This window comes from Notolepis coatsorum (genome assembly GCF_963971535.1).
Source record: "Notolepis coatsorum genome assembly, chromosome: 14".
NCBI lineage: Eukaryota > Metazoa > Chordata > Actinopteri > Aulopiformes > Paralepididae > Notolepis > Notolepis coatsorum.
In genome coordinates, this window is record NC_140178.1 from 7410382 (window position 1) to 7436346 (window position 25965).

Here is a 25965-nt window from a genome sequence, read left to right on the forward strand (position 1 = left end):
TCCTCGGGGGTGTGTGAGGGACCACATTACTGTGGTGGCGTAGGATTTCTTTGGGGGGGGGGGGGGGGGGGGGGCGGGCGTTTACTCTGTAAGAGGACCTCTGAGCCCGGTCCGGCACCCTTAAGGGTTAAGGGGGGGGGGGGGGGTCTGCTGGATGTACGTTAGCGCCGGGCTTAGGTGGGTGGGTGGGTGGGTGGGGGGGGTGGCACTGACTGGGGACCGGGACTGGGCGGGCGCTTGAGAGAGTGGTGGGAGGGTATCCCTGTAAGCACTTATAGCCCAGAGTGGAGAGAGGACCCCTCCCCCCCCAAACCCCACAACCCCCCCCCCCCCCTTCTCTATGTGCCTCAGTCTTCCTGCTTAACCAATTGGTGTTTCTTTTTTACAGCGATTTGATCCTGCCCATGTTGTGCTGATGGTAAACTTAGTGGTAAATGTTATTTTTTCCCCAAATTGAATTTTATTTTGTTTTTGTTTTAGTTTCTCCCTCATTATTTTTTTGTTTTCAAAAAAATTCATTTTGTTGTCCTCCCCCCCCCCCCCCCCCCCCCCCCTCCTCCTCCTACTTCCCCCCGTCATCAGAGCACCATGCTACATAGGCTTTCAATTCTCTCTCTCTCTTTCTCTCTGTACTAGATCTCATTCTGCTGCTTGTATATTATCATACATATACATTACTGGTAGAACTTTGTCATTTTGTTTGCTTTCAGTTTTTTTTTTTTTATATTTATATAGTTTTATTTTTCGTTCGTTTTATACCTTGTGATTCACCCCCTGTGGTCTTTTTAGATGCACTCCTTTATTCGTCCGGTTCGTTTATTTTCCACTGGAATGGGTAATGCTGAAAGTATTGTCACTGTGTTTATTTTTTTTAATTTTTATTTTAAACAATGGTGATAAATGCTTGGGATGCTAATCGTTTTGGAATCACTAACTCTGGGCCCCCCCCCCGTTTGTGACTCCTCCCCTCTCTGTGTTCTCAGTGAAACGGTCCACTCGTGAACTCAAAACCGTGGCGCTCTGTCCGCTGGGCTGTAGCCTGTAGCCCGTAGCTCATAGCCTGTAGCCTGTAGCCAGTAGCCTGTATCATGTAGCTCGTAGCCCACCCATGTAGCTCAATTTAAATCCTCTATACTCTGCCTAATAGCGGAAGGAAAAAGAAACATCGTGTAGTCTTTCTGCAAGATTCGACCTCGGTGTCACAGAGGTGATTCTGATCGAGGTGATCAAGAGTTTAGTTCTCGGTACAGGCTGGCTATCCAGCGGACAGACGCCGCGATGGGAATGTGAGTCCAGACTGGCCCTTTTATGATATGATACACGCGCAGCAATGACCTCACAATCATAATTATGCCATTGGGCTATGAACGCTAAATTATAACAGCCCAGGTAGCGGGCAGATGGTAGCGCCGTCAACACATAAACACATTTTTACCTTTTTTTTCTCTTTTTTTTTACCATGGGCTAGGAATTAATTGGACGTGGATTTTGGACACATACATTACATGTACAGGTTTCGTCCCTGACCTGGTAATATACTGAACCTAGACAGCGACTCAGGAGGTAGAGAGTGGTCGTCTGGTAATCGGAAGGTTCCCGGTTAGATTCCTCCTCCTCCTCCCCGGGCAGCGTGTCGAATTGTCCTTAAGCGAAGACACTTAAAGACCCTAATTGCTCCCCATGAGCAGGTCGGCACCTTGCATGGTCGCCTCCGCCGTCGGTGTGTGTGAATGTAAGGAACAAAATTGTAAAGCAGCTTTATATAAAAGCTGCTACGTCGTTAATGCCCAACCTGAGCATGACATAAGAGCCTTAATTTGGTTCTGAATTGCTACAGGATTAACCTACTTTATTTCAATTTCAACTACGACATTGAAACCCGTTTATTTTTTTTTTCAAATTGATTCCTAGCCCAGCAAAGCGCCCTGTCGCGGGTGTGTAGACTTATTTTCCCTGAAAACCTTTTATATATATATATATATATGATTCATGCCCAAGGGTATAAACTGACTCATAAAATTGATTGATGGAAAACAACAACCTTGACTATCTGAGGGAAGAGGGGAAAAAAAACGAAAAAAAAAACTGAAATCAAACTGAATTGATAATAAAGACTGAACACAAGTGTATCTGGCTGGTAACAGCGGCAGCAGACTAGTCCAAATTCTGTTCTATGCCTTTTTGTTTTGAACCCCCCCCCCCCGTCTGTCTGTCTGTCTGTCCCCCCCCCCCCCCCCCCCCCATATCTCGTCAGGTAAGTATTCCCTCCCTCGCACTGTCACCATGGCGATTCCTGGCCTGTGACGTCACTCAGCTGTAGTTCAGTGCTTGTGTCCTTTTTTTACTCTCTCTCTCTCTGTCTCTCTCTCTCCGCTTCGTTTGGCTGATTATGAGTGGATTAAGCAATTACGTGTCAATCTCCAAAGTAGTTTTGATTTTTTTTTATCCTTTCCGTTTCATTCTGTTTTTTTTGTTGTTTTTGGTTTGTTTTTTGTTATTTAATTTTTTTCCAACGTTAATTTCCTTCTGATCTAGCTCTTTTCACAGCTTACGCAACAAAAGCTTAAGTAGACAAAAGTAAGGGGGGGGGGGGGGGGGGGGGGGGGGGGTGTTGGGTGGTAGGGAAGCGACCAGGCCATCACTATAGGATGGCGAACAGGGGTCACAGGGGTCAGACAGCCGCCGGAGGGGGGGGGGGGGGCTCCACTGTCCCTCGCGGCTTGTTGTCGCAGCGGCGCTCTCGGTGTTTAAACCCACAGCAGCTGCGTCAGCCGGCCCCCCTCCCCCCTCCCCCTCTCCCCCCCAGGCAGAAGCGTCCTCGGTAAACTTGGTGTTCTGGTTTAACAGGACTGCGCCACTGAATTGGGAGGGAGGGAGGGAGGGAGGGAGGGAGGAAGAGAGCGAAAGAGAGGCTGTACTCTCCCCTCTCTCTAAAATAGCTGTAGATACTGCGACAGATTGGCTTAAAACTCCTCTCTCTCCTCTCTACCCTCCTGTCAAGACATCAACTCTTGAACAAGCCCCCCCCCCCCTGACGGCCCTTTGCTCGCATCACAACAGCCAGAATAGAACTAGATTAATAGCTAATTTGACTTTTTTTAAGAGCGGGCAGGCAGAGGGGTAGATCAGAGCGGCGGGGGGGGCGGGGCTTCTAGTACTCTGTGCCATAGTAAGCTGTGAGAATAGCTGATGTTTTGGTTCACTGTAGCTTTTTTTCTGGTTCTCTTTGCACTTCAAGGCAAAAACAAAATCCTCTAACCCCCAGCACTCTGTGCTCTAAACGCAGGCTGTCCCCCCCCCCCCCCAGTCCTCCACCCCCCCCCCCCCCCCCAACCCCCCCTTCCCAGTGCCCGAGGCTCACCTTGCTCTCTCCTCTGTGTCTCCCAACCCCACCCCCCCAGGACGCACCGACCCTGTGCCCATCATCATCAAATATGACGTCATGGGGATGGAACGCATGGAGATGGAGGTTTGTTTGTTGTTCTTCTTCTTCTTCTTCTTCGTTGGTGTTTGTTTTTTGTATGCCTTGTTTTCCTTGGTCGGTGTTACACTCTTAGGGTTGCCGCGGTGATGTGAAGTTTCCCCATGACTAATAAAACTCAGTCAGGAAGGACAACACCGCTATTTACCGGACATTAAGACGAGATGATCCGTCGAGCGCTTACTTTGATCTTTAGCGTTATGCGGCTGCGTCGATCCGCTGTGTCTGATCCGTCTACACCTGCTTCTGTTGGACAGACTGAGTTGACGTTATGGTCTTAATTTAAAAAATAAAACCCACGGATAAACAGTGATACCTTCCGTCAATGTTCTTTCGTTCATGTGTCGTCTCTAGAGCCTCCTTTTCTCTCCTTCACGCCAAGTTCAGTTCAGTTATTTTTTATTACGGCTTTTGGACACATAACAACGGTCACTCCATAAAGCGCCAAAGTTTTACCAGCTGCTATTGCAGCATTGTCCAATTGTCCGAAAAGGGCTGAAGGGAGAAGCACTAGGCTTGTCGGGCCCTCCCCCTGAAAGACTTACGTTTTTTTATAAATTTTTTTTCTTTACATACAATACATAGTAGGCCTACATACATATAGTACACATTACAGTACACACATATAGTACAACATTACAGTATAGTATACCTGCAGTATATAATCGCATATATAATAGTATATAGTACATAATAGTGTATACAGCACATATATAATGTGATATGAGATATTTTATTTTACCAGGTAGTCACTCGATGCTCGATATTGTCTTTTTTACCGATACACCGATATTGTCCAACTCTTAATTTCCGATACCGATATCAACCGATACCGATATATGCGGGGTTCCCCCCCCCCCCCCCCCAAAAACCGAATAATTTCAGGTAATTACATTACATATCTCTTGTTGTGGAATTAACACAACATTATGCATACTTTTGACAATAAATAAAATCTGAATTTGTTCTTACTTGCTTGCCTGGGTAAATAAAGGTTATAGAAATGTAAAAAATAAAATAAAAAATTTGAAAACCGATACCGATATTTTCCGATATCACATTTTAACGCCAATATCGGACATCCCTAATAATAGTATATAGTGTAAATATAGTTTAATATAATATACAAATTAATTATAATATGATTATATAATGTAATATGATATAACATACAATACAGTATCATATTATATTATATAAGTTAAATCTAAATCAAAGTGAAAGTGAAACTTAAGCCACTCTGTGCCGTCACTCTGCCGCACAGAGACCTATATAAGACGGCTCCGCTGTCCGCGCAGACGCCTTCACTTTATAGGTCAGGTCCGTGTGTTCCGAGTGTCCTAAACGTCCTAAACGTCCTCCCGTCTCCTGCAGCTGGACTATGCGGAGGACGCCACGGAGAAGAGGCGAGTCCTGGAGGTGGAGAAGGAGGACACAGAGGAGCTGCGGCAGAAATACAAGGTGAGGAGGAGGCGTCTGACTGAGGCTCTGACTCACCCTGCCTCTCTCTCTCTCTGTCTCTCTCTCCCTCCCTCCCTCCCCCCCCCTCTCTCTCTCCCTCTCTCTCCTCTGTCTCTCTCTTGCTCTCTCTCCCTCCCCCTTTCTCTCTCTCCTTCTATCTCGCTCACGCTCTCTCTGTCTCTCTCTTGCTCGCGCTCTCTCTCTCTCTCTCCTCTCTCGCTCACGCTTTCTCTGTCTCTCTCTTTCTCTCTTACTCGCTCTGTCTCTCCCTCTCTCCTCCCTCTCCCTTTGTCTGTCTCTCTCCTCTCTCTGTCTCTCTCTCTCTGTCTCTGTCTCTCTCGCTCTCTCTCTATCTCCCCCCACCCACTCGCTCTCTCTCTATCTCCCCCCACCCTCTCTCTCTGGGTCTCTCTACCTTTCTGTTAACCCACCTTTGTTAACCCGTTGTGTGCTGTTCGTTGTTCCTCCTGGCTCTTGCCCTGTGCTGCTGGTGACTCATCGGTCGTCACGTCTCTCGTTGAGATTCCGCCGATGTTGCTTTTGCAGCGTGATCGGAGGATTCTGGAGCGCATCTCTCTTCTCTCCCCCTTTCTCTCCCCCTCTCGTTCCCCCTCTTCTCTCCCCCTCTTCTCTCCCCCTTTCTCTCCCCCTCTCGTTCCCCCTCTTCTCTCCCCCTCTCGTTTCCCCTCTTCTCTCCCCCTCTCGTTCCCCCTCTTCTCTCCCCCTCTCGTTTCCCCTCTTCTCTCCCCCTTTCTCTCCCCCTCTCGTTCCCCCTCTTCTCTCCCCCTCTCGTTCCCCCTCTTCTCTCCCCCTCTCGTTCCCCCTCTTCTCTCCCCCTCTCGTTCCCCCTCTTCTCTCCCCCTCTCGTTTCCCCTCTTCTCTCCCCCTTTCTCTCCCCCTCTCGTTCCCCCTCTTCTCTCCCCCTCTCGTTTCCCCTCTTCTCTCCCCCTCTCGTTTCCCCTCTTCTCTCCCCCTCTCGTTCCCCCTCTTCTCTCCCCCTCTCGTTTCCCCTCTTCTCTCCCCCTTTCTCTCCCCCTCTCGTTCCCCCTCTTCTCTTCCCCTCTTCTCTTCCCCTCTTCTCTCCCCCTCTTGTTCCCCCTCTTCTCTCCCCCTCTCGTTCCTCCTCTTCCCCTCTTCTCTTCCCCTCTTCTCTTCCCCTCTTCTCTTCCCCTCTTCTCTTCCCCTCTTCTCTCCCCCTCTCGTTCCCCCTCTTCTCTCCCCCTCTCGTTCCCCCTCTTCTCTCCCCCTCTCGTTCCTCCTCTTCCCCTCTTCTCTCCCCCTCTCGTTCCCCCTCTTCTCTTCCCCTCTTCTCTCCCTCTTCTCTTCCCCTCTTCTCTCCCCCTCTCGTTCCCCCTCTTCTCTCCCCCTCTCGTTTCCCCTCTTCTCTCCCCCTCTCGTTCCCCCTCTTCTCTCCCCCTCTCGTTTCCCCTCTTCTCTCCCCCTCTCGTTCCCCCTCTTCTCTCCCCCTCTCGTTCCCCCTCTTCTCTCCCCCTCTCGTTCCCCCTCTTCTCTTCCCCTCTTCTCTCCCCCCCTCGTTCCTCTTCCCCTCTTCTCTCCCCCTCTCGTTCCCCCTCTTCTCTTCCCCTCTTCTCTCCCCCTCTCGTTCCCCCTCTTCTCTTCCCCTCTTCTCTCCCCCTCTCGTTCCCCCTCTTCTCTTCCCCTCTTCTCTCCCCCTCTCGTTCCCCCTCTTCTCTTCCCCTCTTCTCTCCCCCTCTCGTTCCCCCTCTTCTCTTCCCCTCTTCTCTCCCTCTCTCGTTTCCCCTCTTCTCTCCCCCTCTCGTTTCCCCTCTTCTCTCCCCCTCTCGTTCCCCCTCTTCTCTCCCCCTCTCGTTCCCCCTCTTCTCTCCCCCTCTCGTTCCCCCTCTTCTCTCCCCCTCTCGTTTCCCCTCTTCTCTCCCCCTCTCGTTTCCCCTCTTCTCTCCCCCTCTCGTTTCCCCTCTTCTCTCCCCCTCTCGTTCCTCTTCCCCTCTTCTCTCCCCCTCTCGTTCCCCCTCTTCTCTTCCCCTCTTCTCTCCCCCTCTCGTTCCCCCTCTTCTCTTCCCCTCTTCTCTCCCCCTCTCGTTCCTCCTCTTCCCCTCTTCTCTCCCCCTCTCGTTCCTCCTCTTCCCCTCTTCTCTTCCCCTCTTCTCTTCCCCTCTTCCCCTCTTCTCTTCCCCTCTTCTCTTCCCCTCTTCCCCTCTTCTCTCCCCCTCTCGTTCCTCCTCTTCCCCTCTTCTCTTCCCCTCGTCTCTCCCCCTCTCGTTCCCCCTCTTCTCTCCCCCTCTCGTTCCTCCTCTTCCCCTCTTCTCTCCCCCTCTCATTCCTCCTCTTCCCCTCTTCTCTCCCCCTCTTGTTCCCCCTCTTCCCCTCTTCTCTCCCCCTCTCGTTCCCCCTCTTCCCCGCTTCGCCCCTCGTTATGGTGGAGAGAGTGACATCAGCTCATCTAGGGAGATGAGGTCATTCTGCCTGTGCTCTGTAGCGAGTAAGCAGGGCGTGTGAGACTGAGAGTAAAGTAAGCGGGGCATGATATGGTAAAGTGAGGAGGAATGTATTTATATTTGTCCATTTTCCCCCAAAACGTCACGTTAGCATGTTAGCATTATTAGCATTCCTCATTGAAACCACGGGTCCCTACTTAGCCGTGAGCTTGCAGCTAGCCGTCCTCCCACAGCTTCGATGAAGAACGCTAACGATGCCAGCATTTCAGTGAAACTGGAGGACAAACACGCACACATTCCTCCCAATCCGGCCCAGAGTCTGAAAGAAAAAACAACTAGATAACCTAGAAAACGCCCCAAGCTTCCCTTTTCTTTTTAAATGCCACTGAGATCAGATGGTGGCACCCCCCACCCCCCCCTCCCTCCGGTTGGCAGGCGGACAGCAGCAGATTCAGAGGTGATTAGTCAGTGGCACATACTCAGTCAATGGGGCTAAAGCCGCGCTCTCCCCGTACTGCGGCAGCGTGTGCCAAGGAATGTATCCGAGCAGGTCTGGACCGGGGCGGGTGAATGACGTGACATGTCAATGGGACATTCTTTCAGTCTGCGGAGACAAAAGTGACTTCCTGGATAGAAGACGTTGACATAAGCGGAGCAGGGCTTTTCCCTGGGTTTTCAAACAAGGCGGTGCCTGAGTCTCTGTGCAGGAGGCAAAATAATATTATTTGCAATAAAGAAAGACGTTTGCTGTAATTTCCTGCAACTTAAAAACACAATTTTCAATAAAATGGCAAACAAAAGTTCCAAATAGGTTATTTGTTAGAGTGTATGATGTATAAGCTGGCCCCTAGCTTTCACTGCAAAAAAAAGAAAAGGAAAATGAAGATGAGATATTCCTTTTATTGATCCCCTTGGGGACATCTCGGGCGTCACAGCAGCATGGGGGAGGGGAGGTACGGGCAGGGTAATGGTAGAAAGACTTAAATATAGGCAATAAAACTATAGTAAAGTAAATAATAAGCAGTGTAAACAATATAAGCATCTGAGCAAGTAGGCAGTGTAGTCAAAGCTGCAGATGAGGGTCTGTGTGCCACATCAGTTATATTATATTACCTTACAATAACAAATTAAACGGATGGTGACACTGAGGGATAGATCCACAAAGAATGGATTGCACGGTGCTAGTTGCACCCTACTTACAATCAGTGGTGCACTGGTGGTCCCATGCGGTACCACGCCATCCCACCACTTTTCTGAGCAGACCCTTTTCAGCTTCTCTATTTCAAGGCAATATTTACAAAGACATCCCCACCATCCCACCACTTCTGATATGACCACTGCACCCCTGCTTACAATTCATTATGAATTGAAAATGGGGCACCCTGGTGTAAAGAAGACGAAAGTCTTTCTCTGGTCTGCATCCCCGTAACAATTGAGCCTTACTGTGTATTGTACCCATTCTGCAATCTGTTAATAAAATGTTCAATCAATCAAAATCTGACGAGTCGCTCTGCCTCGCGCGGTCCAACTGCTTTTCCTCATTTCTTCTTCTCGTGTGACGCTCTAGCTGGCGAGCAGGCCAAGAAGATGTTAAAAAAAAATGGCATTTAAAAGTGAGTTGTATCCTTCGAGTGACATCCTTGAAAATGAAACGGTGCTTGGAAAAGTACTTATCCCTTTCACTGCCACACGACATAAGGTTAGCCCTTTACTATCACACAACCGACGGCGATGCTCCATCATTAGCATCATTAGCGCCGCATCCGTCGCCGCATCGCCGTCGGTTGTGTGATAGTAAAGGGCTAACCTTCTGTAGTATTGTCACAGTGAAAGGGTTAACCGGCTGTCTGTGGGGAACCCTGTGTAATACACTCCTTTCACCAGTACGCTAAAAATACTGCCGTAAAAACACGGTTCCGATCGAATCTGTTCCCGCGTCACTCGCTCACCCCTGCTCTTCCTCTTCTCTTCCTCTTCCTCTCCACAGGAGCAAGCGGACAAGGAGGCGGCCATCGCCTTGGCTCTGGAAGACCTGAGGGCCAACTTCTACTGTGAGCTCTGTGAGAAGCAGTACACCAAACACCAGGAGTTCGACAACCACATCAACTCCTACGACCACGCTCACAAGCAGGTGAGGAGCAGGACCTAGTCTCCCGTCTCTCTCTGGTCCCCTTCACCCCTCGTCTCTGGTCCCCTTCACCCCTCGTCTCTGGTCCCCTTCACCCCTCGTCTCTGGTCCCCTTCACCCCCCGTCTCTGGTCCCCTTCACCCCTCGTCTCTGGTCCCCTTCACCCCTCGTCTCTGGTCCCCTTCACCCCTCGTCTCTGGTCCCCTTCACCCCTCGTCTCTGGTCCCCTTCACCCCCCGTCTCTGGTCCCCTTCACCCCTCATCTCTGGTCCCCTTCACCCCTCGTCTCTGGTCCCCTTCACCCCTCGTCTCTGGTCCCCTTCACCCCTCGTCTCTGGTCCCCTTCACCCCCCGTCTCTGGTCCCCTTCACCCCCCGTCTCTGGTCCCCTTCACCCCTCGTCTCTGGTCCCCTTCACCCCCCGTCTCTGGTCCCCTTCACCCCCCGTCTCTGGTCCCCTTCACCCCCCGTCTCTGGTCCCCTTCACCCCTCGTCTCTGGTCCCCTTCACCCCCCGTCTCTGGTCCCCTTCACCCCTCATCTCTGGTCCCCTTCACCCCTCGTCTCTGGTCCCCTTCACCCCTCGTCTCTGGTCCCCTTCACCCCTCGTCTCTGGTCCCCTTCACCCCCCGTCTCTGGTCCCCTTCACCCCCCGTCTCTGGTCCCCTTCACCCCTCGTCTCTGGTCCCCTTCACCCCCCGTCTCTGGTCCCCTTCACCCCCCGTCTCTGGTCCCCTTCACCCCCCGTCTCTGGTCCCCTTCACCCCTCGTCTCTGGTCCCCTTCACCCCTCGTCTCTGGTCCCCTTCACCCCTCGTCTCTGGTCCCCTTCACCCCTCGTCTCTGGTCCCCTTCACCCCTCGTCTCTGGTCCCCTTCACCCCTCGTCTCTGGTCCCCTTCACCCCTCGTCTCTGGTCCCCTTCACCCCTCGTCTCTGGTCCCTGTGACCTCTCTCTCCCCCTCCCTCTCTCTGTGTATCCCCCTCACCCTCTCTCTCTCCCCCCCCTCTCTCTCTCTCTCTCTCTCTGTCTCTCTCTCTCCCCTACCTCTCTGTCTCTCCCCTACCTCTCTCTCTCTCTCTCTGTATCTCTCTCTCTCCCCCTCACCCTCTCTCGCCCGCACTCTCTCTCTGTCTCTCTCTCCCCCGCACTCTCTCTCTGTCTCTCTCTCTCCCCTACCTCTCTCTGTCTCTCTCTCTCCCCTACCTCTCTCCCCCTACCTCTCTCTCTCTCTCACCCTCTCTTCCCCTTCCCCCCCCCTCTCTCTATCTCTCTCTCTCTCTCTCCCCCCCCCCTCTCTCTCAATTCAATTGAATTCATTTCATTCAATTCAAATGGGCTTTATTGACATGGGAAACATAAATTTATATTGTCAAACAAAACAATCAAACGGAGAAATCAGAAGAATTCGGTACATTACAGAAGGTTTGTATGATTGACTCTCTCTCTCTCTCCCCCCCTCCCCCCTCCCTCCTGAAGAGGCTCAAGGAGCTGAAGCAGAGGGAGTTTGCCCGGAACGTGTCGTCCCGCTCCCGTAAGGGCGGCAAGAAGAGGGAGAAGATGATCCGCCGGCTGCATGAACTGGCAGAGCAGAGGAAGGAGCAGGACCGGTGAGAGAGTAGACCCTCTGCTGGCCGCAGTGCAGCGGTGCAGCTAGAGAGAGTAGACCTCAGACGCCCTCTGCTGGCAGCGGTGCAGCTAGAGAGAGTAGACCTCAGACGCCCTCTGCTGGCCGCAGCGCAGCGCAGCGGTGCAACTAGAGAGAGTAGACCTCAGGCACCCTTCATTGCATTCAGCAGAGTTTTGGCCAACTCTAGTAGCCTGTGCTCGCAGAGACATAATGCCATTTATATAGCGAGATAACATTCAGAGCTACTTTAGAAATTATTATATATATAAACTTTATTTGTATAGCACCTTTCGGCTCAAAGTGCTTCACAGCAGCAAAAAAAATACTCAAAAAGCAGACGTAAAATAAGTATAAAATAGATGGCAGCAAAATAGACCAAGGTAAAGAACATGTGAAAAAAGTAGTAGAACGCGCTCACCTCACTAGACTTGACACTGGGTGCTGTAACCTCTGATATCATACATAAAAAATAGGGAAACAATGTCCAGGCATGCACTCCAGGTTTTTCCAAATGTATTGGCAGCCTGTAATCATATGACGTTTCGGTGTGAACACACCTTCTTCAGAATGGCTTGCATGAAGCATGAAGGGTAAGTGACCCTAGTAAATACAAGTCAAACAGGAAGTGACAACATAGGAAGTGACAACACATTCCCACAAGAGATCTGCAAAAAAGTACAAAATACCACTTACAACAGGGCTGTACGCTAAGCTTTTTCACTAGGGGCACACTTGCCCCTAAATGAGAAATTTAGGGGCAAAGAATATTTTTTAGGGGCACATTTTTAAATAACTATTTTACCATTATAATAGGGCTGGGAGATATGGCCTCTAAATGATATCGCGATATTTTTTGGCCATATCACGATACACGATATATATATATCGCAATATTTTGACATTTCCTCTAAAGCACTTAAAAATGCTTGATTTAACCCTTTGATGCATACAGTCACGCCAATATGATGATTATAATAAGTCCCTGCAACATATGTTTGCATTATTAAACCATGAAGATGCTTTAAAAAATTATTTAATGAAAATGTACTAAGAGTAGTCTACTGACACACTAATACAAAATTTATTTACATCTAAGACCATTTATATAAAAACTTTTGGGTGCCTTTTTTTTGCACAGTACTGTGTTTTCTATCCACTTTAGCCAAACACACACACACACACACACACATATATATATATATATATATATATATATATATATATATATATATATATATATATATATATATATATATATATATATATATATACACACACACTACTGTGAGAAAATAATCACACACACAAAGGGATAATGGCTTATTACTTATAGCAGACTTAATGATTTTAGAATATTTCAGATAATGAAATTAAATGTTTATATCATCAACTATCCAGTTAGTATTTATACTGTCTGTAACGTTTGGCTACTTTAAATCATTGAATGTAGAGAGAGCTGTACTGTATTGTACCCATTCTGCAATCTGTTAATAAAGTTTTCAATCAATCAGAGAGAGAGAGAGAGGGGGCGAGAACGAATGAGAGAGCCAGCCCCCCCCCCCCTGGGTTTTGTTTTAGGTTCGTGTTTTGATCGTCTAAGCTGCCGTAGGTGATGACGTCACACTCGAATGTAAACAGGAAGCGTTTAACAGACGGAGATGGAAAGTGGATGATATACAGTAACAGAAACGAATAACCAATAAATATGAAGTTATGTTTAAACTTTTGTTGTCAAGCGTTGTCAATATAACCCACCCCCTTTCCTCCCGAATGGAACTAGTGTTGTGGAGTCCGCTTTGACTGGTGTCCAGGGTTAGCTGCAGCTAACGCTAGTTAGCTTAGCATAATCCTAATGGATACCGTGGATAGCAGCTAACGTTAGCCCATTGCTCGTGTCAATCAAATTGCATGTTATTAAAGGTCCGCGCTGGTCTGTCTAATGAAATTACAACCGCAACATTATGCCCTGGTTGTAGGCTAATGTTTTATCCAATTTGTATGGATTAATTTAGGAGTGAAATGCGAATGAAGGGTTGCAATCACTACTCGCAAGCTTGCCCCCAGATGATATTTTCCACTCGCACCGGCCAGATTAGGGGGCAATTTGCGACGAGATGCTCGCAGTGTACAGCCCTGTACAAGCACAACCTTTTCAGAATTATGTAAATCAAAAAGAAGCATGTAAATAAAAAGAAAAAAGAAACAGTAAATCACAAAGATATATCTATATATATTTTATACAGAGTAGGCCTACATCTTAAACTCTAAACATAAACACTCATGACCCATATAAGCCATCTTTCAATTATAAAGAATGATAAATGAAAATAGTAAACAATCGAATGAAATGAAATAATCAAATGAAACAGGTCAAAACATTTTCCTCATTGAGGCCTCTAGGCTCTAGACAATCCAGAAAATGAATATAGAAACATTCCCTTTGTAGCAAGAGACTGTCTCTGTCGCCGCCTCTTGGTGGTCTCAAGACCTGCTCTATACCCATGTATTTTAAGCCAGAAATATCATGTCCTAACTTATTAAAGTGCCTTGCAACTGAAGACTTCTCGTCATTTCTTCTTATAGAACATTTGTGCTCTGAAATTCGATTTTTAAAACGTCTCCTTGTTTTTCCAACATAGTAAAGGTTGCAAGGACATTTAAGCAAGTAAACAACAAAATCAGAATTACTGGTAATCCGGCCTCTAACAGCGATACTCCTACCTGTACTTGGTTGTAAATAAAATTTCTCTTTAATCATACCATGACATTGGGTACAAGACAAACATGGAAAATTGCCATTTGGAATATTAGCCATAAAATGGGTCAATTTTTTGGGAAAATCTGTTTTAACTAACTGGTCCCTTAAGTTAGGTTGCCGTTTGTAGAAGTATTTGGGTGGTTCCTGGAACACACCTCCGATATTAGGATCTGACTTTAAAATGTACCAGTATTTGTTCACAATATCACGCATATCTCTAGAAATAGGGCTGAAGGTGGACACCAATGCTACTGAGTTGCTTTTTACTTTGTCTATGTGTAAAAAGGGATTGCATGTTTATCTGTTTAGTTTTATTAAGAGAATTCTCAATAAGGGCCTCACTATATCCTCTAGATCTAAAGTTCTGACAAAGCTCCTTGGCTTGTGTATCAAAAATGTCATCTGTATTACAGATACGTTTATATCTCAAAATCTGACTAAATGGAAGGCTCCTCTTGAGGTCTGGTGGGTGATAACTGCTATAATGGAGAAACGAATTTCGATCAGTCTCTTTTTTGAAAACTTCGGTATGGACAATATTGTCTCTCTTTTTCACCAATACATCGAGGAACGCTATGGAATGTGAATCATAATTCATAGTAAACTTAATAGTCTCTCTCTGAGAGTTGAGAAACAAGTGGAACTCTTCCAGAGCCTCTTTAGTGCCTGACCATACAAAAAATAAATCATCAATATACCTCCAATAGGCTTTAATGTGTCCAACATATGGATTATTATTGAAAATACATTCAGACTCAAACTTCGACATAAAACAGTTGGCCATATTAACCGCTACCGGGCTGCCCATAGCTAGGCCTCTTTTTTGTACAGAGAGAAAGAAGAGACTGATCGAAATTCGTTTCTCCATTATAGCAGTTATCACCCACCAGAGCTCAAGAGGAGCCTTCCATTTAGTCAGATTTTGAGATATAAACGTATCTGTAATACAGATGACATTTTTGATACACAAGCCAAGGAGCTTTGTCAGAACTTTAGATCTAGAGGATATAGTGAGGCCCTTATTGAAAATTCTCTTAATAAAACTAAACAGATAAACAGACGATCCCTTTTTACACATAAAGACAAAGTAAAAAGCAACTCAGTAGCATTGGTGTCCACCTTCAGCCCTATTTCTAGAGATATGCGTGATATTGTGAACAAATACTGGTACATTTTAAAGTCAGATCCTAAGATCGGAGGTGTGTTCCAGGAACCACCCAAATACTTCTACAAACGGCAACCTAACTTAAGGGACCAGTTAGTTAAAACAGATTTTCCCAAAAAATTTACCCATTTTATGGCTAAAATTCCAAATGGCAATTTTCCATGTTTGTCTTGTACCCAATGTCATGGCATGATTAAAGAGACATTTTATTTACAACCAAGTACAGGTAGGAGTATCGCTGTTAGAGGCCGGATTACCTGTAATTCTGATTTTGTTGTTTACTTGCTTAAATGTCCTTGCAACCTTTACTATGTTGGAAAAACAAGGAGACGTTTTAAAAATCGAATTTCGGAGCACAAATGTTCTATAAGAAGAAATGACGAGAAGTCTTCAGTTGCAAGGCACTTTAATAAGTTAGGACATGATATTTCTGGCTTAAAATACATGGGTATAGAGCAGGTCTTGAGACCACCAAGAGGCGGCGACAGAGACAGGCTCTTGCTACAAAGGGAATGTTTCTATATTCATTTTCTGGATTGTCTAGAGCCTAGAGGCCTCAATGAGGAAAATGTTTTGACCCGTTTCATTTGATTATTTCATTTCATTCGATTGTTTACTATTTTCATTTATCATTCTTTATAATTGAAAGATGGCTTATATGGGTCATGAGTGTTTATGTTTAGAGTTTAAGATGTAGGCCTACTCTGTATAAAATATATATAACTATATATAGATATATCTCTTTGTGATTTACTGTTTCTTTTTTCTTTTTATTTACATGCTGCTTTTTGATTTACATAATTCTGAAAAGGTTGTGCTTGTAAGTGGTATTTTGTACTTTTTTGCAGATCTCTTGTGGGAATGTGTTGTCACTTCCTATGTCACTTCCTGTTTGACTTGTATTTACTAGGGTCACTTACCCTTCATGCTTCATGCAAGCCATTCTGAAGAAGGTGTGTTCACACCGAAACGTCATATGATTACAGGCTGCCAATAAATTTGGAAAAACCTGGAGTGCGTGCCTGGACATTGTTTCCCTATTTTTTATAAAGCACAGAACATCAACAATATTTTCACATTAGGATCGATGCACGATATATCGGCCACCGATATAATATCGGCCGATATGATCCTTTTTTTACACATCGGTATCGGGCCAAAAAAAAAAGAATAAAAATAAAAGTATCTTTAACACTTTGGTTGCCTTGGGTTAAATTAATGATATACCATAGATTGCCAGCGCTATTTGTCTATGGAGAAAGTCCCCTTCTTTGCAGGGCTATAACTTTTTAAATTCTATTGCTACATTGCCATTATTAGGGCCCATTCAAAGTCCTATATGTATTGTTCATTGTGTAGCAACGTTAAACTTTTTCATTCACATATTCATAGTAAAGTATGGTCTAATGTATAAGTATGTTTTCATCTCTTTCTGCAACTTTCTCCAGAACGTGATATATAGCCCCAAATGCATTATATTGATGATGAAATACAGTTTGATGGCAATCAGCGCGATATAAAAAATTCCAACTAGACGTACTTCTAGAAGTTACTACACGTCATCTGATGTTGACCGGATGGGCGAGGGGGCGTTTATAATTCCGTGGGCAGCGTTATACCAATCATCTAATGTGGGTCAAATGTTGATAAAAGCAGTTAGTATCGAAGATGGTAACGTTACACGCTGAAACTCACCCCAGTCTCCGCGCGCCGTTGGGCGATCATCGTCGAGTAGAAATCTTATCATTATGGGATATATTATTACCCGGTCCATCTCCAGCTTGTATAATGGTATATACGTCCAAATCATGTTGTTTATCGAGTTATTGGCAATCGATCGCTATGTAGAGTGACGAGCTAGAGTGCCGGAAGCTATACCGAGTGTCCGGAAGTAATAGGGCCGACCAGCAAAACCTCTACTGCGCTTCCTGTTAAGCAGTTGCGCCGATCGGCCACCAGATGGCGCTCGTGAACCGCCAGAGAGCTCAGTGGGTCCTGCTGATGGATCTCAGGCCAGCGGAGGGGGAATATGAATCCGATTCCAGATTTTTGAAATATTGATATAAGGACGCTGTACAGCGTCCCCCGGCAACTTTAGCATGGCCAGCAATGACGCTGTAAAGCGTTTTTAGGCAGTCAAAGTGTTAATAAAAAAAAATCTTTTAACATGTTTTCATCTTAAATTGTTTCAAAATATCAGTAATTTCTAAAAATAAATTACAAAGGTAAAAAAAATAAAAATAAAATCTTTTGGAAAACATCTCTTTATTTGATTATCATAAAAAAGTGTTTTCTATATAGATAGAGAGATATCGACATCGGTAAATATCGTTATCGGCCAGAACAGCCCTGTTAATATCGGTTATCGGTATCGGCCACCATTTTCACATCGGTGCATCACTAGTTATATTGTATATTTATTCTCATATCGTGGCTTCCTCTTTGTGTTCCAGGACGCCGGGCAGCGGGCCCATGTTCAAGACGACCACGGTGGCCGTGGACGGAGACAAGTCTGACGACGGCTCGGCGCCGGAGAGCGTAGTAGCCCTGGCCGCCGAGAGCGTCGCCGCGGAGACCACCGTAGGAGACGACAGTAGGAGCGCGGGGCAGGACTCCTCCTCCTCCCCCAGGCCGGCCCCCACCATCAGGTTCTCCCTGGGGAGGAGCGGGGCCGGCGGCGGCTCCTCCCCGACCCCCGCCGGGGGGTCCAAGGTCAGCGTGTCCTTCTCCTTCGCCAAGAAAGCCCCCGTGAAGTTGGAGACTGCCGCCGCCGCGTTCGCCGACCACGCCAACGAGGAGGGCATGGAGGAGGAGGACGAGGAGGGGGCGGGGGGCCAGGAGGGAGAGAAGGCGGAAAAGGCCGCGGCACAGGAGGAGGCGTCAGGAGGAGGCGCCACGGAAAGCCCCAGGGGAGACCAGGGAGGAGGGGACGGAGGAGGGGACAGAGGCGAAGGCGGGAGCACGCCGACGACGACGGAGGATGAGGAGGGGCAGCAGCAGGAAGACGACGACGACGACGACGGAGCCTCGCTGGCCTCCACTCTCCTCAAGCTGAAGATGATGATGAAGAAGGAGGAAGGCTACGCCGGCCAGGAGCCTCAATACTATCACTACGCGAAGCCGGCGCACTGCCGCGTCAAGCCGCACTTCAAGTTCCTGCTCTTCATGAGGTCCACGGACCAGTGTGAGATCAAAGAGGAGGAGGAGGAGGACGGGGAGGATGATGACGAGGAGGAGGGCAAGGACAAGAAGAAGAGGAAGGACAAGGAGAACAAGAAGAAGAAGAAGGACAAGGAGGAGACGCGGGAAGAGAAGACAGACGAGAAAAGTTCCGAACAGACGGACAAAATGTCCGATAAAACGGCTGACTGTAAGACCGAGAAGGAGCCAGTGGTCACTCCTGTCCTTGAGCCGGCCCCTCCATCGCCTAAAGTGAAGACTGAGGAGGCCTCCGCCTGTGAGACTGCTACCACAGTACCCGCCACCCTCGCCACCACTCCCACCCGGACTGCACCAACGGACAGCAAGCAGGACGCTCGAAAGCCCGCCTCTGGCCCTAAGAAGGACGCTCCAGAGCCCACCTCTGGCCCTAAGAAAGACGCTCAAGCGCCCACCTCTGGCCCTAAGAAAGACGCTCCAGGGCCCACCTCTGGCCCTAAGAAAGACGCTCAAGGGCCCACCTCTGGCCCCAAGAAAGACGCTCCAGGGCCCACCTCTGGCCCTAAGAAAGACTCTCCAGGGCCAACCTCTGGCCCTAAGAAAGACGCTCCAGGGCCCGCCTCTGGCCCTAAGAAAGACGCTCAAGCGCCCACCTCTGGCCCTAAGAAAGACGCTCCAGGGCCAACCTCTGGCCCCAAGAAAGACGCTTCAGGGCCAACCTCTGGCCCTAAGAAAGACGCTCCAGGGCCCGCCTCGGACCCTAAGAAAGACGCTTCAGGGCCAACCTCTGGCCCCAAGAAAGACGCTTCAGGGCCAACCTCTGGCCCCAAGAAAGACGCTTCAGGGCCAACCTCTGGCCCTAAGAAAGACGCTCCAGGGCCCGCCTCTGGCCCTAAGAAAGACGCTCCAGGGCCCGCCTCTGGCCCTAAGAAAGACGCTCAAGGGCCCGCCTCTGGCCCTAAGAAAGACGCTCCAGGGCCCGCCTCGGACCCTAAGAAGGACGCTCTCGAGCCCAACTCGGGCCCTAAGAAGGACGCTCCGGAGTCCGCCTCAGGCCCTAAGAAAGACGCTCTGGAGCCCAACTCGGGCCCTAAAGTGCCCACAGGTCCCTTCTTCCCCGTCCTGAGCAAAGACGAGAGCACCACCCTGCAGTGGCCCTCTGAGCTGCTGGAGTTCACCAAGGCGCAGCCCTCCCTGTCCTACAGCTGCAACCCCCTCTACTTCGACTTCAAGCTGTCCCGTAACAAGGGCCCCCGCGGCGGGAAGGCGGCGAAGGCCCCCAAGCCGTCCGAAGCGAGCGCAGCCGAAAAGGGAGCGGAGACGGCTGCCGCGGTGTCGTCCTCGGAGGGCGACGCGGCCGTGAACCCCGGGCCGAGCGCAGACAAAGACCGGCCCGTCGTGAAGGTAGAACCTGGACAGGCGGAGGGCGACGAGCAGAAGGCGGTGGCGGGCGGCAGCAGCAGTGCCAAGAAGAAGAAGAAGAAGAAGAAGAAACACAAGAAGTCCGCGAAGCACTCAAAACGTAAAGGAAAAGACAAAGGAGAGGGCGGTGAGGCGGAAACGGAGGTCCCGGGAGAAAAACCCAAGAAGAAGAAGAAGAAACACAAACGGAAGAAGAGCAAAAACAAGGCGCCGGATCACGACGAGGGAACAGCCGGTGACGACAAGGAGAAGGAAAAAGAGAAGGACAAGGACAAGGAAAAAGATAAGGACAAGGACAAGGAAAAAGATAAGGACAAGGAAAAAGAGAAGGAGAAAGAGAAACCGAAAGCGAAACCAAAGGCGGAAGATAAAGCGGCCACTTCCTCTGTTCAGCCGGCAGCCGGAATCGCAGCAGCAAGTCCAGGAGCTACAGGAGCTTCGGGTACAGAACCTGGGAAGAGGAAGCGTCCTGCCAAGGACGTGCCTTCCAAGTCTGGGGCGGAGGAAGGAAAAGGCCCCGACAACAAGTCCAGCTCTGCAGAGGCTCAAGAGCACAACGGCACCAAGAAACAGAAGACCGAGCCAAGCGCGTCCTCCGGGGCGTCCTGCTCCGCCTCGGCCCAGAAGAGCCCCGGTCCGGGCAAACCTCCCAGCAGCGAGAGTGAAGAGGAAGGGGGCACGTCCACCCAGCGCTCGCGCCACCGCCGGTCCAGCCCCCGGGGGGAACGGCGGCACCGCAGCGAGGACTCCGGCCGCTCCGGGAGTCGCTCGTCGCGCCATGGGGGAGAGAGACACGGCAGCAGCCGCCACCACCACCACCGCGGCCAGACCTCCCGCAGCCACTCCTACTCCAGCAGTTCCGACGGCTCGTCGGGGGGCAGCAGCGCCTACAGCCAGCGCAGCCGCAGCTACTCCAGCTACAGCGACTACAGCGACGAGGGTCGCCGCCGGCGGAGACGCTCCAAGCGCTCGTCGGAATCGGAGTACGAGCGGAGGGGGAGCCGGGGCCGGCGGCGATCGAGGCGACGCCAGTACTCGTCCTCGTCCTCCGAGGAGTCGCGCTCGCGCTCCCGCAGCCACGGGGGGCGCGGCGGCGGCAGGAAGAGGCGTCGGCACCGCCGGCGGAGCAGCTCGCGGAGCTCCAGCAGCCGCAGCCGGAGCAGCAGCGGCGGCGCCCGGTCCTACAGGCGCAGCTACAGCCGCAGCTCGGCCAGCCGCTCCTCCGCCTCCGCCAAGGGCTCCCCTCAGCGCCGCGGCCCGAGAGGCAGCCGCGCCACCAGCGCCGTGCGCCGCTTCAACCGCTCGCGCATCTACCGCTCCCAGTCCCCGCGGTCGGCCGCGCGGGGGGGCCCCAGCCGCAACAGTCACTCGTCGTCGTCCGCCTCGCAGGGGGGGGGCCTGCGGGCGCCGGGGTCTCGGGACGCGGGGGAGCAGAGGAACTCCCTCACCGCCCGCCAGCTGCTGGAGAAGGTCCAGTCTAGGAAAGGCTCGACGGTCCCTCCCTTGGGGACAAAGTCTGGCGCTAAGATCAAAGACCCGCCGCAAGGCTACTTTGGCCCCCGGCTGCCCCCGGCTCTGGGGAGTAAAGCCATGCTGCCCCTGTTCGGTAAGCTCCAGGCGGGGAAGAAACTCACCGCTATCATCCCCCTGACCAGACCCAGCGAGGGCGAGAAATCGTCATCGGGGGGGAAAGGCTCCGAGGCATCGGGCGAAGTGATCCTGGTGGAGCCGATCAGGGAGTTCCCCCCTCCGCCGCCGCCCCCGGCCCCGCCGGTCCAGAAGGCGGAGGAGGCCCCGCAGGCCGTCGTCGTGGCACCGGAAGAGGCGCAGCACCCCGGCCCCGAGACCCAGCAGGTGCAGCAGCACCACCACGAGCCCCGGCCGCTGTTCGACCAGGAGCCCCCCCCCTCCATGCTGATGCCCCACTACGGCCAGGGCGAGGCGGGACAACTCGACCCCTCCGCCCAGAACCACATGATGAACGAGCCGCTCATGCCCGACATGCCGCATCATCCGCACCCGCACATGCACTATCCCTCGTACCCGCCGCCCAGTCTGGAGGAGGAGGAGGAGGACATGGGCATGGAGGCGGAGGAGGAGGAGGACGGCCTGGCGCCCCTGGAGAGCCAGCCCATCACCTTCACCCCGGAGGAGATGGAGAAGTACAGCAAGCTGCAGCAGGCGGCGCAGCAGCACATCCAGCAGCAGCTGCTGGCCAAGCAGGTGAAGGCCTTCCCCCACGCCGCCGCCGCCATGGCCCCCATGATGCACCAGCAGCAGCAGCTGCAGCAGCCGCCCGCCCTGCAGCAGATCCAGATCCAGCACCCCAACATGTCCTCGGCCGCCTCCATGACCACGGTGCAGCACGCCATCCTGCAGCACCACGCGGCCACCGCCGCCGCCATGGGCATCCACCCGGGCCACCCGCACCACCCGGGCCACCCCGCCCACGCCCAGCTGGCCCAGGTGCACCACCACATCCCCCAGCACCACCTCACGCCCATCTCCCTGGGCCCCCTGGGCCACACGCTGGGCCACACGCTGGGCCACTCGCTGCAGCACCAGCTGCAGCACCAGCTGCAGCACGCCGGTCTGATCCCCGCGCACCACACGGCCTTCCTCAACGGCCAGCCCATACACATCATCCCGGCCTCGGCGCTGCACCACCACTCGCAGCTGGCGCTGCATCACATCCCGCACGCGGCCCTCTACCCCACGCTCTTCGCCCAGCGGCCCTCGCAGGCCGCGGCCGCGGCCGCCCTCCAGCTCCACCCGCTCCTGCACCCCATCTTCTCGGGGCAGGACCTCCAGCATCCCCCCAACCACGGCTCCTGATGTGGGGCCCGGCCAGGCCGGCCGGCGCTGAAGAAGAAGGCGGCTTCCCGGTGAAGTAGCGTGTCCCGACAGCAGGGGGTGGGAGGGGGGGGTTAGAGTGCTAGGGGGGTTCTTCACCTCAGCAGAGCCTCTGGTGGAGACATCCGAGTGAGGAGGTTTTGTAAGGGAGGGCTTGTCGTGAGGAGGCTGCGGGGTGACGGAGAGGAGGGAGGAGCAGGGGGGGAGGTCGCCCAGCGAGCCATCGACGGACCGTCCGGTATACAGAGCGGCGAGACGTAGCCAGCCACCGAGTGGTGTGCCGTCTGTGTGGAGGTCGGAGGTCACCAGTGACACTAACATGATTCTTCTGGCTCCCAACAAGAGCGTTTTCGTAGAATCCCTCTAGTGCCGGGCGGTGTGACCAAAGAAATGTGTATCACGGTATTTTTTTTTTTTTTTATCTTATTTTTCTTTTGTTCGTTTTTGTTTTGCAAAGTGGTTTGTTTTCTTGCCGTCGTGCATGTTTTCATACATGCAGAGGGTGTCTTCTTCCCGCACGTGGTGATCATGTTTCCCCCCCCCCCCCCCCCCCCCCCCCCCGTTCATACGTGTCATCATCATGTCGACCGCACGTCTGTCTACCTTCTCTTGCCGTAAGCACTTGTTGCTCTTGCCCCTCCTCCCGCGTGGCGTGTATGAAACGGGTCATATCGTCGGAGGCGGCGGGCGCGGGGGTTAAAAACCGGTGTACCGGATGAACCCGGTAATACCGCCCAGCACTAGACAACCCCCCCCCCCTCCTCGTAACGACTTCTTCACTTTGCCCCCGACGTTTGTAAACGGGGCGAACGATTTCAAGGAGTCCCTCGAGACTCTTGGGTGTAATGGGCAAAGCTATGGACATCCATTCGTTTTGAATGGGGGAACCAGATGTAAAAACCACTGGAGTATTTTTGTTTTCCACAGTTGATGAATTTGATTGTTTCTTCTCGTCGATGTTCTTTGTTTCCTGCAGCCAAAGAAAAGACTGTGGCTGAAGCCATAAGCGAGATCATGTTGTGGGAAAGTTATACGGAGAGGAACTGGGGGGTCGTCCTGGACTGGGAATCCACCACATTCACGCGGTGGCTGTTTTTTTTATTATCTTGTGTCGTACTCTGGTTGGGATTCCCTTTTGTGGAAAGGAATCCCAACCTGAGCACGGCAGTAGAGCACACAAAAAAATAGGTGTAATCTTGATCTTATGTCATAATCTGGTTGGGATTCCCTTTTGTGTAAAGGAATCTCAACATGAGGACGAGAAGATTAAAAAATAAATAGGCCACTGTGTGTGTGTGTCATTTTGCTCTTATGTCATACTCGGGTTGTGATTCCCTTTGTGGAAAGGAATCCCAACCCGAGCACGACGATAAGAGCAACAACAAACAAACAAAAAAGGCCACCGTGCAAATACGGTCGATGGCCTTGACTCTGTAATGTAACGTGGTTGCTTTAGAGAACCGGACTTCTTTATTTTCTTTTTTATATTATTAATATTCTCTTTGTTCTCACATGACTACTTGCTCTCTATCGGACCCTCTGTCTCAAACCATTTGTGATGCAGTAAATTGTACATGTATCGGTGTGTAATGTGAAGAATCCCACCAATATGATGTCCATATAAATACAAAATTTAAATGGCGCTCCGTATTGGTGTCAAAATGGCGACACGAGACCCGTTTATGGTGTAAACGGTGGAATTAAACTTTTCAGGTGGTCGAAAACAACTGAGTTCATCGAGTTCAAAGGTCGTGGTCCCGGTGGTCAGGGTGTATCTTCATGACTTGCACTGAAATCTGTACATCCGGATGCTGCTTTTGCATCACGTAACAATTGTATGATTGTAGGATACTGCAATAATTGTATTTCTTTATTATTTTGTTTGTTTTTAAATTATTTTCCAAAATGCTCTTCAAAAGGGGAGATGTAATTTTTTTTCCTTTTGTGTAATTTTGTAAATAAACTTGCTGTAGTTAAAAAAAACAAAAACGTTAACATTCTAAAGGTTTGAAGCTACTGTTTGTTTGAAAAAGCGGAGACATGAGAACGGAGACTTGGGACGGACGAGAAAATGGACGACTGCATGTGAGCCTGGTAGTGGAGGTTCTTTCTGAACGTCCGGCCTGGTGAACGGGGGGGGGGGGGGGCTGGGGTGGATCCGTGATCTGTATAACAGTAGAGATTGTATGTCTTTTTTAATCTTACTATGCTTCAGCAAATAAAATCCTTGGAGTTCATTTGTCTCTCGACTACCCCCGCCTTCCCCCTCTCTCTCAATTCAATGGGGGCTTTATTGACATGGGGAACATACGTTTACATTGCCAAAGCCAGCATTGGAGCAATCAAAACATATCAAACTTAAAGTGCCACTTGCAGGTTAAACCCTACTCTTCAATTATGGGTAGTTTGCATCATTGGTATCTAATTTCATTATTTATTTTTTTCCATTTTACGCCGGAAATTCCACTCGGAAAGGGTTAAAAAGGTCCACGCACGAATAACATGTATGGAGCCAATGAAAAAGCTTATCAGACGCTATCAGTGCCGTGACGTCACTGCAGGTAACTTTCCCTACTTCTGATCCACTACAAGGAGTTTGACGAGTGCAGAAAGCTATTTCCTTGATCCAAATGGACGCCTTACAAGACGCAAATGGGTTTAATCGTCGGAGAGATTTCGATGGACCAGCTACAATTGGTTGAAACAAGGTAGTTATAAGCTTTTTAATGTCGTAAAAAAAGAACTACATGTACCACTAGGCAGCCTGTTTTTAAATCGGGGCATGTAAAAGTTTGGGGCACTTCATCAAAAGTTAAACTATGTACAATTAAAATATAGGCCTACTAGAATAAAGAGATGTGTGAACAGACCTGTGTCACATTGCAACGTTACATTTTCTACATGGTATATTTGATTATAAAGACTTGGACTATAAAAATAAAGGTACGTATGTGTACATATAAATAAAGAACGCTCTTAATGGAGTATTGCTTCATTCAATTATAACTCGGGAGGCAGGAAGTTCCTACTTTCTACTAGGAAAGTTTGAATTTGATTGATTGAAAACTTTAACAGATTGCAGAATGGGTACAATACAGTACGGCTCAATACACACAATTGTTAAGGGGATGCAGACCAGAGAAAGACTTTCGTCTTGTTTACATCAGGGTCCCCCATTTTCAATTCATCATAAATAATATGGCGCGTGCGGCGTGAGCTCGAGGAGTTCCTAGTTGCAAACTCTGGTATGATTGATTTCTCAACCCCCTGTTTAAGCCTTGGCGTCATTTGACGTTTCAACATGGCCACGCACATAAGATATTCCTTTATTGATCCTCTTGGGTAAATCCGGGTGTCAGCAGCATGGAAGAGGGGGGAGGGGACTCAGGGGAGGTACAGTTTAATGGGGAGACGTAAATGTAGGCAATAAAAGAATTGATCGGAATAACAATATAACTGAATATAAAAATAAACTAAAAGGTGCAGATGAGGGT

General features: G+C 50.0%; 1 protein-coding gene across 1 annotated transcript; it reads left to right on the forward strand.

The window, feature by feature from the left end:
* The first annotated feature begins 414 nt into the window (after positions 1-414).
* Positions 415-22530, forward strand: gpatch8 (G patch domain containing 8). Its single transcript, XM_084328247.1, has 6 exons — positions 415-430; positions 3402-3469; positions 4856-4942; positions 9347-9490; positions 10964-11094; positions 17491-22530. The coding sequence occupies exons 2-6, from the start codon at positions 3443-3445 to the stop codon at positions 22451-22453; spliced, it is 5352 nt and encodes a 1783-aa protein (XP_084184373.1). The 5' UTR covers positions 415-430; positions 3402-3442; the 3' UTR covers positions 22454-22530.
* Positions 22531-25965: the final 3435 nt, after the last annotated feature.